Genomic DNA, 16,455 nt, shown 5'->3' on the forward strand with positions numbered 1-16,455 from the left:
TAGGATAATGTACCAAGGAATTTATTTTAGTTTCTATTTTAAATTGATTTTTCATGCTAATTATAATACATGTTTTGTTGGATCTACAATTGATGGTTGAGTGTTTAATGATTCAATTTGAGTTTTTTTTCCATTCAGTATAGCTTTTACTTCATCGCCATCTAATGTTTCATATTTAAGTAAAGATTCTGCCAATTGCTTGTGTTCTTTTGCATGAGTTTTCAATATTGTTCTCGCACGATCATATGATTCCTGGAGTAAAATGAATGTAATACTATAACCTTTACTGAATATATAAGAACCCTATTATATAATAGAAGAAAAACAGAAAGAAAATTTACCTGTAAAAGCCGTTTTACTTCATTATCAATGAGTTCATTAGTACTAGGACCATAATCACTACCTCCATTATAGAGTTGACTGCTTGAATCTGTATGTGCCCGAAAACCAACTTTTTCAGACATACCATAACTTTTCACCATTTGTTCAGCAACTAATGTTGCTTGCTGGAAAAAAATAAATAATTTATCTTACGCATTTCATAAAAATAAGCTAGGCATACATGTCCTACGTTTCAAGGTACCAATAAACTAATTAAGAAAATAATTTCTACTATAGGTTAATTAATTTGGAGTTTATCAAAATTGTATACAATGCACTATAAAAAATGTTAAAGTTGATATCATGAACTTATTTTCTCCTAATAATTTGTAAGTACTATATCGATTTTAAGAACATATTTTCAACATAAACAAAAAATATTAACATACTTGAAAATCACTTGCTGCTCCAGTTGTCACTTTGTCAGGTCCAAAAATTAATTCTTCTGCAGCACGACCACCCATCATTGAATCCATGGTAGCTAGTAATTGTGATTTTGTTGTATGATATACATCTTTTTCTGGCATAAATGACGTCTAAAAGTATATATGAATTACTTATAAAATATACAAACAAATAATTTGCTTAAAACAAATTACTAGAAATACAGAATTAAAACATAAATAGTAGGAACGAAAATAAGTACTATCTCTTATGACTTACGTGTCCTAAAGAGTGTCCACGAGGTATTATAGTAACTTTATGTAATGGCACAGCATCTTTAGTATAATATGAAACCAATGCATGTCCTGCTTCATGATATGCTGTAAGAAGCTTGGCATCCTCATCAATCATTTTTAGTTTTCCTTCAGGACCCATCAATACTTTATCTCTGGCATATTCTAGATGTTTCATAGTTACATACTTATCATCATCTACTGCTGCTTTTAAAGCTGCTTGATTTATCTTTTAAAATTGTATAAGAAGAATACAATATTTATTGAAATGAAAAAGATAATATCAAAAATATATGAAATACAAATACCATATTTTCTATATCGGCTCCAGTAAATCCAGCAGTACAACGAGCTAAATATTCTACATCAATATCTCGTGTTAATACTCTTGACAAGTATAAATTCAAAATATCCTTCCTACCAGAAATATTTGGTTTATTTACAAAAACTTGAACATCAAAACGACCGGGTCGCAACAATGCTTTATCTAAATCATCTCGTCTATTAGTCGCACCTAATACTATAACACCTTGATTTTGCAAAAATCTGTAATTAAAATAACGACATTAAATAACCAGTAAATAATTATCCACATAACAATCAAGATAAGGAAAAAAGATAATATAGGAAGATAATTATTACTTTCTTTTATCTATTTTTTCAGTTTACATTTGTAAAAGTGCTGTAACTAAAATAAAACTATATATAAATTTATTCTGCATAATAAAAAGAATGTAAAAGCCCATATTACTCATGCATTTTATATAACAAGGAAAACATAAATATTTGCATTACCCATCCATCTCTGCCAACAGCTGATTTATTGTTTGATTTGCATATGGATGAATAACTGAATTTGTACGTTTTGCACCAACAGAATCAATTTCATCAATAAATATAACAGCGGGTGCTCTTTCTTTTGCTGCCCCTGAAAAAAAGTGATATAACATTTAATACACTTTCTTCTAAATATGGATTTAATGTTATTAAAAAATAATGTAATGATTTAGAGCGTACAGGTCTCAATTTTTTAAAAATATATGTACATTATTTAAGATTTATAATCATACATTTAAGACTGTGCATCATTTGAGAAAATATAAAATAGACTTCTAATGCTGCATTTTTAATTAAACTCAGATTATATTTCTCTTTGAAAATAAATTTTTCTGCACTTTCTCACTCGCTGAGACATAGAAATCTTACTGTTACACAACCCACATACAAACGATATTTAAATAGATAAAAAATTGTATAAAGTGCATCGCTAGAAGATAAGTCTGAACCAAATGACCCTTTTTCTCAGCTTATCTAAATTAAAAATCTTCAATATCAAAATCCATAATATGGAAGTCCCAGGTTAGCCAAGCCGACTTTTGGATCAAAAGTGAAGAGGGGCAAAAAGATTCTTTCACTCACAACGCTCGGCTTTCGGACACATAACCGTTATTGGTGCACGTCGAGGCCCAAGTGTCGTAAGTGGAAAAGTCCTCTTGTCCCTCTCCACTTTTAAACCTAAGATCGGCTTGGCTAATGTGAGACCTCCACAGTAGGTAATGTAATAAGAGTTCCAAACCCGATTAATTTACAATATTTAAATTGTGATACATTCATATAAACAATAAATATTGTCACCTTAAATATGATAATATTTATTCCCAACTAGTTGACAATCACTATCCAAACAATTCTAACTCTACAAAGTTCCCAAAAATTTTGTTGAAACTCTTGCAAATGTGCTCCATATTTTTATATTGAAAAGCACTCTATACTGGGTTAACAAAAATAATGAAAATGTTCTCTTTATATTATAACCTTATAATATGGGTACATGTGAACACAAAAAAATCATATGGTTCAACCCTACTTTCAACATGAGTTTTCTATACATTTAATCACCGTTTGCATAAGAATAAAAATTGATTTTCAAATTTATAAACAATTTTGCAACAAGTCTTACATTGCTTTACCGATCCAGGGGTCTAGATTCACCCTCAAAAATTATGTTTATTAGTTTTTTTACAGTCTATATAAGTATAGAATAAAATTGCATTGATAAGTAAAACATTAAATTATTAATGACTAGAAATCTTTTTAACTACGACGTAATAATAGTAAGCGCAAAGCACATCAGTATAAAAGTAGGTAGTAACGTTTCACGCGAAAGATAAATATCAGATTCATGTGCCATTGTTGAATGATTTTGATCGTTATTAACGGTGATTACACACTCCGAAATAAGACCAAAATCAAGAGTAATGAAATTGTGACAAAGAATTACGTTGAAACCTGTTAATTGTAGCATGCGAATTGACTTTTTGTCTGTGTCTCCCATATGGCACTCTAGTCCATGCTCGCTATTATTAGCGAATCATCTTAAAACAGAAAGATTAATAATCATTAATAACTTGAAAACAAATTCGTCGTTTTTTAGTTTCACCTTATTTTGATCTGTAAAATCACCCCCAATATTACAACATGTAGTCGAATACCATGTATGCATGCATGAATGCTGTAAAGAAGTGTATATGAAAAAATTGTAAATAATAAAAGAATAAGATAGAATGTAATATAAAAATATTCCAAGTACATCTGTAAGGAAATAATAAAATATTATTTCTTTTATACTTACTAAATAACTCTCTTACTCTACGTGCACCTTGTCCAACAAAAAGTTCATCAAATTCTGGTCCAGCTGCATGAAAGAATGGTACACCGGCTTCACCAGCTATAGCTCGGGCTAATAATGTCTTTCCTGTTCCTGGTGGTCCCACTAATAATATACCTTTAGGTAATTTTCCACCAAGTGCAGAGAATCTTTCTGGATTTTTCAAAAACTCAACTATATTTCTCAATTCCTCCATTGCTTCTTCAACCTAATTAGTACAAAAAATATAAACCATTTTTTGTAATAAAATATAATGCTACAATTCAAATTTTATTTATAACACTTACGCCTTTTACATCATCAAAAGTCACGTTAATTGTTTCTGGATTGATCTCAGATCTTCGACCAAGTGTAAATCGAAATACATCTCCCCCTTTAGAAACTGTAATATTAAAAATATGAGAAATTGTACTATTAATAAGGACAATTATTAGGCTTTTTTTAATTAAAATATGTTGATTCCTAAGATAAAAAGACAGTTGACAGTTTAAACTAGTAATAAATAATAAATACAAATTCAAAAATCATTTTATAATATTGCAAATATTAATGAAAATATATTGCTTTTATATAAGCTGTAAAAACTTCTTATAACTTCTTGTTTCATATTGAAAGATAAAATTAAATTTACAAACAAACTAAATTAAAGAATACAAAAGCTGAAGACTTGGTTTGAAATTAGAGTCTTCATTTATTAGCATATGATTTTATATGATTATATGATTATATGATTATATAAATATAAATATCTGAAGTACAGAAATTTCAAGTTTTACATTCCTACTATCTTTTAAAAAATGGTTATTGAAATAAACTACAATATTTACATAATATTATTATTTACTTCTATTAGTATTTAATATTGCATTTTTTAACGTCATTATATAATACTTGTTCATTTTTTAAAATAAATACAAATAAGCACCATTAATAACAATTGGAAAAGATATAAAATGACCATTATTATTTAATACTGGTTAAACATTATAAAATACTGTAGCATTAAACCTACATACCTGTTAAATACGCTGCTAGAAAAACCAAAGTTATAGGTAGGAGCGGAGTCAATAACTTTGAGAATAGAGAACGTGAACGAATATGTCGTTGAAGTCCAGCTTCATATCCTTCAACAAAAGCTGCTTTGATTTTGCTGGCGTTCTGTGTTGGCTCATCACTCTTAGCAAATATATTTTTCACTCTATTATACTCTGATTCCATCTTCAAATGTGATCTCTACAGAATAATAAATTATGTATATACATATATAATAAATTGATAACGTATGTAGAAGTTATCATACATTTATCTAATTTTAGGAGAAGACAAAATTTTATTGATACATTGTCTTACCATTTCTGAAGTAAAAAGAAACCATTCTTTCAACTTGTTCATAAACGATGGTTTTGTGTCTAAATTTACTTTCGTGTTATGTCTTGTTCTAAAACTACGAATTTGTAAATGATAATTAAATGGATTTTTAATGGAAAGATCACATGACGTTCTATAATTCTGTTTCAATAATAAACATGTAATTGGTAAAATGATCGGTTCCATAAATTCTGTACAAAGCAACTTATGTTTGTTTTGCGTGAAACTTGTTTCAGATACATAAGATACTTTCCACTTGTTTTCTTTGATATTTTCGTTACAAATTTTTGTGGAAAGTTGATGTAACATTACCCAAACATTATTTTTCCTTATATTAAGTGTTGCAACTACATCATGTAAGTTTAATTTGTCTATTGATACTTTCACATAACTTTTTCCAGTCTAAAATAAGATATAATGTTAGCAAATTTGTATCTAAAATCTATAAAATTAAATATAACAATGAACAAAGTACATTGGAACGATACAAGACTTCATATACAAATATATATATATAATTATTATAATCATTCTTTATATAGATTTTTATTTACAATATATACTAAGTATCTACAATATTTTGTAACAGGCTTTTTTCATTTCGGTATCTCTTTTACCACATTTGATTTTAAATGTACAACATTCCATGTATAAGTAATAACATTATACAAAAATAATATGAATGAAGTATAAATTAAGTGTACTGTATACAGTAATATTAAAAATGTCTTATGGAAGAAATTAAATATTAAAAAATGTAACAGAAATTAGATTTGAAACAGGACATTTTTTATTACATTTGTGTAAATAACAGAAAAATCATGTTAAATATTTAATCAAAATTGTTTAAAACATTGCTGCTGCAATACAATAGCGTAAGTAGTATGCAATTGTTTTTTTGAATTTCATGTTACTAAATAGAATGCACTTGGAAACAACTGTCACAACCAACTTCTGCGTTTGTAAAACTAATAGAATATAATGAAAATACAAGAAAGTACTAAATAAATGAAACTAGGAAAAGAATATAATACAATAATATAAATGGTAACACATAAAACTATAATTTATTTTCGTTTGTACTCAAATTGCAGCTACTGTAACTGTTGCATTGTAGCGGTAATGTTTTTAACAATCTCGGTTAAATGTTTATCATAATATTTTAGACATTTATAATAATGTAATAACAAAAGTCCTAATCAAAATTAATCCTTCTTGCATTCTATACAATATGATACCAAAAAAAAATTATATGCTTTTATTTATAAAACTCAAGGTGACCTTTATATGACTATAAATGTAAAAATATTTTTAAAATTATTGTGTACGGTATACATCATACAAATGAATTTTGGTTTATAACTTTTTTTTCTAACATTGCTGCATCATTAGAAAGCATGTAGAATGTTATGTGAAATATCCTACATGTGTAATTATTTCCTAAGATGTAAACGTTCATATATGAAACCATATATAATTCCAAAACTTTTATTTATCATTTTAAAATATTGTACAATAAAAGTCTCTTACTTTTGCTGAAGTATTATTTGAGGCATCATTCGCAGCTTTTTTAAATTCATTTTCTTTTTTGTTTTTAATTTGAAATGGTTTAGGTTTTGAATTAACTGTTGAAGTTAATTGTGTCAGATGATACAACACCTAAAAATGATAATTGTAACTGTTTCTTAACTAACCAAACAAATTTATTACATTACTGTAAAAAACAAAATTGTATGACTAAATATGATGGTATATGCATTATTAATATAATTAATTTAACAAATAACAAATTAATTTCTACTATATTGTTACTAAAAAATAGTAATGAATTTCGTCATATCATACAAATAAGATGAAATGAGGTTATATTACAAATATGTGTAACAATTCAAATAAAAGATATTTAAAATAGACGTTTCAAATAAACATTAAAAATATCAAATGACTGTATACGAAAATGTTAATTAGAATTGAAAACATATGCGATTATGAATAAACTAGTAATACAAACCTGATTATGAGATTGGAAAGAAAACATTGAATATGAATTCTCTTATCTCAGAAAACGAATTAAATATAAATCACTTGTTAAACAATAGAAAATTTAATTCCCTATAATTTTGATTACATCCAAAATAATTAAATTACACAAAACTAATATCACTTGCTAGAAACATAGATTTGATGTTGTGAGATAACGGAAGTGACTGCACTCTACATATGTAAACTTCCGAATATTTAAAATCAATTGCGGTACGAGTTCATTTAGTTAGAATATAATTTTAAATCCCTTCGTAAAATACACACATATGTTTAAACTTAAGATTTAATTACGTTTGCAAAAACATATTTTATTTCATAACAGACATTTTCATATTACGAATCATATATAAAAATGACTGTTTTGTAATATCTATGCATACTTCATTTATTTTCGGAGAAAATATGATTATATAATATGTATTATAATTATAAGTATAAATCAAAACTAATTCGACTTTAGCTCGTTAAGATTTGCTTAACAGCATAAAAATTTATATTCTCTTTACACAATGGTTCCAAAGAGAATTCATATGTAGTATTTAGCAACGTTAATGAGGTGAACGCATAAACGTTGACTAACGTTATTTGGAAATATAGTATTTTCGACTATACGAAAGCTTCCTTATTACACGTTACATAACGTGATATTAGTTTGTATTTATTTCATTAGTATCTTTTATTTCGCTACGATGTTAAAATACATAAATTGAGAAAAATAAAATAAAAAATAATAATCTTATTTTTATTCATGAAACCATTCAAATTAAGTGCAGAGAGAAGAAATAATAGTACAAATTGATATCATAAATAACAGCGAAAATGACAAGAAGCAATTAGTAACATTGCTCCTGTCATTTGCACAAACACGAACAGAAATAAAAGTTGGATACATAGAAACTTAGTATAATATATTTAACAAAAACGAAAAATTATGAAAACTTTTCTAAATACTTGTTATATGCAAATTAAGATAATTAATTTTTTTCTTTTTTCTACAAACTTCTGAAAATTGCAATTGTAACTAATATTTTATAGAGATTCGTAATTATAACTACAAGCTAAATCTAATAAATAAAATGTGACACTGTGGTGACTTGCCATGATAAACAAGGAACCTTCTTTATCTAAATATACAGTCGGGGACAGAATTATGTGGATAAGTGATGGTAAGAGGTATCAATGCAATTTAAACAAATTTGTATTAGTGGAATATCTTTAAGTTTCATTTATTATATATCCTTATAGTGCATAGATTATTTACTGAAAAATTGAAAATAATATTTACGTTTTTGTGCAAGTAAACGATGTTAAACAGGAAAGTCAACTATTCGATGGACAAAAGTATGTGGACACACATTAAAATTTGTTATAAATTAAACAAGTAATAAAATTAATATTTTGTATTGCCGCCTTTTTTAGTCTTCGCTTAATTGTTTTTGCACAAATATTTAAATCTAACGATTCTACAATGTTTCTGACGGAAGTTGTACCTTTTCGACATTTTTTAAAAATATGACAGTCTTCTTGTGTGGTAGCGCAACGTTTTCGTCCACGATCTCTTCAATTTTCGATAGTAATATGAATTAAAAATATTTTTTATAAGTCGTCTCTACAACGCTTTTAGACATACGGTACTTGCTGGTAACAGTATGATCGTTTATGTTAATACAATAATCCGAAACAGTTAACCCGCGAATTTAATTTGCAATTTCTCCAGTTTTTGATAGTATGCTACTATTTAACAAAACATCTTAACTTTGTAAAGCTAAAACTGACACTAAGAAGATTGTGTGAAATTAGTTTTTGCAAGTGTTAGGAGTGCACTGTGTTTGTTCACATTTTTCACTTTGCAATAAACCACAACCGAGTGTCCACTTATTTTTGTCTCTCTACAAATAAGTGTATTTCATGCTCAATATCGTTCATTCGAACCAAAACGTTAATATGAATTTCAGATGTGATGTATAAAAACAGTTAGTTAATAGAAATTATATAACTAAATTAAAATACAATTAAAAAGGCATAATTGTTGAACTCAAGATGAAAACGGAAAGAACATTATAAGAAAATTTCAAGAAAATGTATTAAGAAGTTTTAAAAAGGCTGTACTTCCGAAGATCTGAAAAATCCAGTTGAGTTGAAATTTTGCACATAGGACCCTTTTAGATAGAAACAATGTTTGTGAGAGGGATTTTTAAAGAATTTTATCATTTGGTGTCACTCCCTGTAATTTTTGAAACTTTTATGTTCTGATTGATCTGATATTCTACTAATAGCTTCATTTGGGATAGGAAAAATATTTACGAGATGGATTTTTGGAAATTTTAAAGTTAAAATTACAGTCGGGTGCAAAGAACCTTATACCTAAGAAGGACGTTCCGGTACAAGAATGAAAGAAATAGATTCTAAACAAAATTTTAATAAGAAAGAATCTATTCTGAATATGTAATGAATTTCGAAAAAACCTCGGGTGTTAAATTCAACTCCTCAATATGTTAATATTCTATAATGCCTGTAGAACATTTGGTATTCCAATATACAAAACATGACCCTCTTCATAATAAGTATAAACTAGAATCTACACTGAAGGACAACTTAAAAGATAAGAAAATACAAAATCTACTTGAATTTATCGAGGAAATCAAACTGATAAATCAGATGACATAATCCATTCCTACTTATTCTATAATGTCGCTAATAACGTAGTAATTGTTGTGACATAAAACATCAACAACAAAAATCACTGTATCGAAAACCAAGGCGGCCCGAACACCGTGAGTGAAAGTATCTTGTTGCCTTCCTGACTTTTAAACTTTTAATACAACCGACGTCTTTTCTCTGTCGGACAATACCAGAGAGTGGCTTGGGCCTTTGTTCGAACGTTATCGACTACCTTGTATTCCAAGCGCGGATTTATGATGCGTCAATTATTATTAAAACTTAAGTTTCAAGACGATTTACTCCCACGTCTGAAAACCATAAGTGGCGAGAAATGTTTAACGATATAGAAATTTCCAGCGTTTTAATCTCTTACTTGAGATTTTCATTACAATGTTCCCTGACGTTTCTAAAAATAGCTGTTTCCATACGCATCATGAAGTGGTGCTTATTTTATAGTCTAGCGGTAACATAGGACGCTATACTATAAAAAGTAAAACGCTTTTTCACAAAATTTTGTGTTTTAATCTTTGCGTCGCAAAGAATTTCTCTCATAAATATTGTTTTTATGCAAAATGAAGGTATTTGCAAAATCTCAGCCCCATCAGATTTGTTAGGTTTTTGGAAGTTTTGCCCATTTATATTCACACATTCAGAATGAAATGATAGTTATCCAAAACGGGAAATCGTAAGACTCGGTTAAAATTATTATTAGTATAACATCAATAAAGGGCGTAAAGAGAGACATCTGGACAAGTAATTAAGACAAAAATTTTTAAGGAAAATTAGAAAAAAGGAATTGTTGACTCAAAAATGATTGATAATCGTATTTATATATTAAGAAACATTACAAACGTCTTCATAGACTATGGATTTTAATAAATTGTTCAAATATTTGCATTTGATAGACCTTCCACCGTCGTCCTTGGACTAACGCTCTCATTACTGAATCGTTAAAGCTGAGAGCTTTATATTATTCGGGCGAATTGTCAAATGAATCTAGTTCTTGACGTTTCATAAGAACATTACATATTTAAACCCTCGAATGTCAATAGAAAATTTGTTTGTTTGCGCGTTATCTGCTGATCAAGACAAACCTTCGTGAATTCCATTGCGGAACTCCACTCTGAAACAGTATTCGTCACTCGTTCGTCACACTGTATTGTTCCCGCTTCAAAACATTTTCAGTAGATATCACTAATAACAAGTAATTTTAATCACGTGTGGACCTATCGGTGATTAACTAAAAAGTGTTTTAAGAAATACAAAAATAATATTTCCAAAGTAAACCGCGATACTTTGATTACTAAAATCCTGCTTTAAATTTCAATTTGCATTTGGAAGATTCAACCTCAAACTGGAAAGAAAAATAATTTATTGTGATAATGACGGTAGTCCATGATATGCGTGCAATTTTCTTTATTGCTCGGATTTTCGGTTGTACTAGTCAAATCACTGTCGAGAACGACATTAAGGCAAGAAGGCGCCGCGACATACTCTTCATCGTCATTGCGATTTCCGTATACATGGCTAGTTTAGTAAAATTAATTGTTTACAAGGTAGACACCAACATTTTGGACTCCATATCTGAGATCTTCACCATAACGAGGGTGTTTCTTTTTTATTTTTGTTATTTCACGGACATTTGTTTAACGACGCTGTGGAACCGGAAGATACGCGTTGTTCTCTCGCATCTGCGAAACTTCGACCGTGCCACAAACTTCAACGATTTGCCGAGACGTCGTATTGTGCGAAATTTATCCCGAGCTTTTACATTCATTACGTTTACGTGGTGGACGATAACTGGATACATCACTTACAGGTATGGCTTCGGGGGTTGATAACGATCAAGCTCGTTCATGGGATTATCAAATTTTTACGACTCTGAAATGGAACTAGTTCGGTGGGATGGGTGCCCTTGAACTTTCCGTAAAGTTTTAATATAGTTTCAAAGTTCCGTGACTCGATTTATCCTCCAAACGAACCATGAATTTCTATTTTAGACAAGAATCTCATAAAGTAATCGTTGAAGAATTAACATATTCGCAGGCGTATTCGAGACCCAATGTCTTTAGATTTCTCTCTTCACTGGAACTGTCAACAGCGGAGTATATTCATTAAAATATTTATTAAAATATTCATTAAAAATATACAACTTCATTGGCAGATTATTCTGTCTGTTTGCATAGCATACTAAACGTCTCGTGATATCTAAAAAAAAAAAATACATGTACCTACGATTTCGATAAGAGCTTGAGCAACTGTCGGATCGATTACCCGTTTATTTTGGCGTTGAAACGTACCTTACGCGTCCATCACGCGATGTTGTACTTTTCTAGAGTGGAAACCAGTCACCCTTTGTACCACGCATTTGTGTATGTCATCATCGACGTAGCGGTGTTCACGCAGATCTTGATATTCGTCGGTTTTTCATTCCTCATAGAAGAAAGATTTCGACAACTTTGCAATATACTGACATTCCCGGCGGGTGAGTTTATTTTTGAAATATACAAGCGCTGGAAGTGACTCGTTTACATCTCCAGCAGCTTCGTTTGTAGCTCCGGTCGGATACGTATCTGGATCTACAATTGATCGTTAGATTTGTTTTACTTCCTTTGCGTTGCAACGGACGCATTTTGCGAGATCGTGTTTGTTTATTATCATTGATGCCAGTCTTCCGCGAACTTGCACGCCGTTGCGTTGGAACTGTTGCACGCGTCCCATTGCCAAATCGGTAATCTGGTTGCTATTTGATTATGACGGAATCCCAGATTGACAACGGATGGTCGATAATGTTCCGTATGACGGCACGTATTGTTTGCTCGATGTTTAACCCTTTAACGCTACACTGGCGGAGATATCTCGGTTCCACGATGTTGAAGAAATGATGCTGTTGACGAGATATCTCGGTACCATGATGTCGTTGTACAATACTATGGACGAAATACCTCGTGCACTTTTATTATTGATATGAAGTGTTTCATTTAAACATCTGATACAAGTAATCGATTTTTAAGATATGTCATCGTTGGTGGAAGGTGCTTAACACGTTAAATGCCACACGATTTCACAGAGCAAAATACACGAAATGAAAAGAGATATAATATTGAATTATTGAATTGAATTGAATTGCGTTATTTTTATTGCACTTGTTTATCTTGTTAAATGTCATCGCATTAGGTAATGTTATTTATAATATAAAAATGTTTTCAAATAGTAACTGTTTAATTGAACGAATTATAGTGATTTGATTTAGTTGGCATGGACCCCATGGCATTCGAAGTGTTAAGATGATAAATATAAAATACTCTATATTTTACAGAATTACAGTTTTTATTTTTACAGAATTAGAATCTGGTGGATGACAAGAATTGTAAACACTATAGGAAAATCGCAAAATACTTCCATTGCGTCAAATAGCTCGCCTATCAATAGAAGATTTAATATACAAAAATACAATCCACAGAAAAAAATCTCATTCAACAATAGAATGTATAGTTTACAAAAACAATGACCGACAGAAGGGAACCAGATATTTTTGTAAAAATTGTTCCGCCACATTATGTATTTCACCATGCTTGCAATTATTCCATATAAAATAAACCATAAAAGCTCTAATGTATAATATCGACATGTCTTAAAAATCGATTACTTGTGTCAGATTTTCAAATAAAACGCTTCATATCAATATTAAAGATGCACGATATATCTCGTTTATAGCATTGTATAATAATATCATGGAACTGAGATATTTCGTTCATTGTTGTGAAAAGATTAATCGTCTGTTTAGCGGAAATCTATTTAATGCGATATTATTTCGTCTTATATGCTAGATGAAGGAAAACTGTTTACGTCTAACCGGCTTACTGTACCCTTTACGTTACAACAAATATGGTGGCTACATTGCTCCCTAGCGAATGCCACGGAGATGTTCAATTCCGTGTACGCGGTGCAATTGCTGCTGTGGATCTCCAGTTTGTCCGTGAACGCGATGTCCAGACTTTACGTGATGTACGTTCTGAAGCCGTCTTTGTTATTGATCATCAGAGATATGATAGTAGTGATGTCTTGCGCGTGGAGCCTTCTCTTGATCACTGCTGTCTGTCACAACACGTCGCGCAAGGTATACATTAAAACACGAAGAATATTTTGCTGTATCTTTCGCACAATAAAACTCATTGGCATCTGTTTAGGCCAATCGAATCGGCGAGATTATTTTTTCAACGTCCTCATCTGCTTCGATGAAGCGCGTGTTCCTTCAGGTGGGTGTTTCTTTCGCGTTCATTTATCAGAATAGGTGCAACGGTACATTACTTAACATTTTGATTATCATTTTCTAGTTTAATTCATCATCCGCTGGTAAAACTTTGCGAAATGGACTTTACTATTTAGAAACTAATAAATTTACTATTTCAGTTACAAATGCTATATTTCTTTAGTTTTAGTATTTAGAAACATTTTTGGCTGAACACAGATTATTAAAAATATAATTTGAGTAAATTTTGGTAAATGAAAAGAGAAGAGATACGAAGGTCACATTTTCCTGATACCAGCCGTTAAAGGATTAACGTATACGCTATCAGCATTTGTTTCAAACACAGTTTCTGTAAAATATTTTGGAAAATGTGACTGCAGCTTAATGCGAAATTCGCAGCTGTCACGAATATGCAACTCATATTTTTTGTTACATTTTACAAGTTCTTTTCCTATCATCATTATGTTGCCATGTCGTATGTCCATTCTATGCAATCCTTAATTGCTTTAAATTAATTGCACTCACTTCGTTTATACTCTTTACAGCCGACACTGTTAATGAACTAAATATACCCCTATTGTCCATTCATTCCTTGTCAGCCTGCTACATTCGCTTATCGATTCCTTTAGCGTGTGTAATTACAGGAAAACCTGGAGGTAGCGGCATATTTCCAGCTCAGGAAGGTTCATTTCTTCACTGTGGCTGGCTTCATACGCATCGATCTGCCACTTTTGCTCTCGGTAAGATTTCGAATACAGTAGAACCTCTCTTACCCGAACCTCTTAACCACTTCTGCTAGAAAGACTTGCTACGCACGTCGTAATGTTTTTGTTCTAAAATTAACAACGACATATACACGTCGACAGTCATATTGAATTACATATTCTAGATTATTTAAAAATTTTTCACTTTGTACAAAATTATTAATAAATAAGATTAGTGTACATGTCTGTATATAATAGGTGAAGATAAAATTCTTCGCGTGAGTTCCTGCCCAGTCTCTGAATTCGTTACCACCGCAAATGGTTAACACTGAAACTACCAGACGGGTCAAAGTGACCGATTCCTGATATCTTCTTTTTTTAATTAATAAAAAGATGACAGATATTTCTGTGAGAAATGATTAAAAACATTGATTTAGTTATATCCAAACTGAATTGTAAATCAATTAAAAATTCAATAGATGCACTCTTAGAGTTTCCATAGAGGAATTTCAAAAAGTCAATTTAAGGGTTCAGTAGCTTTAGTGTTAATGTATGAGCTCTTAACTGAACTTTATTATTCAAACTACTGCTAAGCGTATTTTCAGTTATACGAACACGTACATGTACTATACATGTACTGCTAGGAGATCACTCGTTAGCTAGGCTGAGGAATGCGGCTGATGATCGGTTTTTATCTTTTCCCACCTAATTTTCAGTTGGTTCCATTTCCTAATTACTAATACTTTCGATCATTAATATGCTGTTCGCCGATACGATTACACGCATCACAACAGTAAAACTGTAAACTAAAAAGACACCTCTTGCCCCTGTACTGTTCTGCTAAACATCAAGTCATCTTCCAACTATATATATATATATGTGCGTTCAAAACATGTACACGTTCGCATAACTGTGAGACTAAGTGAGGTTCTATATGTCAAAAACAAAACAAAATCAAATATATAAACAAACTGCATTATACGAACGTCGCCAAGGATCGAGCTCTTATATCGGAACGAATAAGATCAGGAGGTAAAAATAGTTGCTGAGCCTCTATCGGTCGAACCCGTCAGTTATCCGAACAGACTTGTCTCCCAACGTGTTCGAATAATCGAGTTTCTATAGTAAAATCATTTCGAAATGGACGCAGATCGTATTTTAGAAGACAATTTGCGGATTTTGGAGGGTTTTTAATTAACACTGGAATGTTATTCAAATAGTTACTCTCTCAGTTATCGAATAATTTCGCGTTGATGTGTTTGCAGATCGTTTCAGGTATGACAACATATTTGGTGATTGTTTGTTAAGCGTCGCGACGGATCCGGGCAATCGGAAGTGCGGGGAAACGCAAACGTGATAAAATACACGCGAAACAAGAGAATTTATTGGCTCCATACGATATCGATTAATCTTTGACATCAAACTACACCTGTACATCAAAGCGATTGGCTTGCTGTAATAGAATGCGCGTGAAATTCGCGTCCATCCTCTGTGAAGATATTCGTGCGTTGCCAAACCGTACCGCAACTCTTCGAACAGTCGGGTGCTATTCGACCCACCGTTTTCTCTTATTTAGCAAAGACAAGATTTCATTGCGCCGATAAGACGCCTGGTACAAGTTATTTGCAATTTTCCTACGGGTTTGCCTCTCGCTATAACGAAGAACGACTTAATAAAGCAAGTTCGATAACGAACGACGAG

General features: G+C 30.8%; 2 protein-coding genes across 2 annotated transcripts; one reads left to right on the plus strand and one right to left on the minus strand.

The window, feature by feature from the left end:
* On the minus strand, positions 1–7,324 carry YME1L (ATP-dependent zinc metalloprotease YME1L). Its single transcript, XM_031986555.2, has 12 exons — positions 7,106–7,324; positions 6,625–6,753; positions 5,077–5,496; positions 4,743–4,959; positions 4,014–4,108; positions 3,691–3,934; positions 1,854–1,986; positions 1,367–1,604; positions 1,045–1,287; positions 771–917; positions 342–506; positions 1–252 (listed from the first exon to the last, which is right to left on the minus strand). The coding sequence occupies exons 1-12, from the start codon at positions 7,130–7,132 to the stop codon at positions 61–63; spliced, it is 2,250 nt and encodes a 749-aa protein (XP_031842415.1). The 5' UTR covers positions 7,133–7,324; the 3' UTR covers positions 1–60.
* Positions 7,325–11,180: 3,856 nt separating this feature from the next.
* Positions 11,181–16,061, plus strand: LOC116431251 (uncharacterized). The gene is made up of 6 exons (XM_031986389.2): positions 11,181–11,617; positions 12,135–12,283; positions 13,635–13,918; positions 13,989–14,057; positions 14,695–14,790; positions 16,020–16,061. Exons 1-6 carry the CDS (start codon positions 11,181–11,183, stop codon positions 16,059–16,061), a joined length of 1,077 nt encoding a protein of 358 aa, XP_031842249.1.
* The last annotated feature ends 394 nt before the right edge of the window (positions 16,062–16,455 follow it).

Source organism: Nomia melanderi, chromosome 9 (assembly GCF_051020985.1).
Source record: "Nomia melanderi isolate GNS246 chromosome 9, iyNomMela1, whole genome shotgun sequence".
Classification (NCBI taxonomy): domain Eukaryota; kingdom Metazoa; phylum Arthropoda; class Insecta; order Hymenoptera; family Halictidae; genus Nomia; species Nomia melanderi.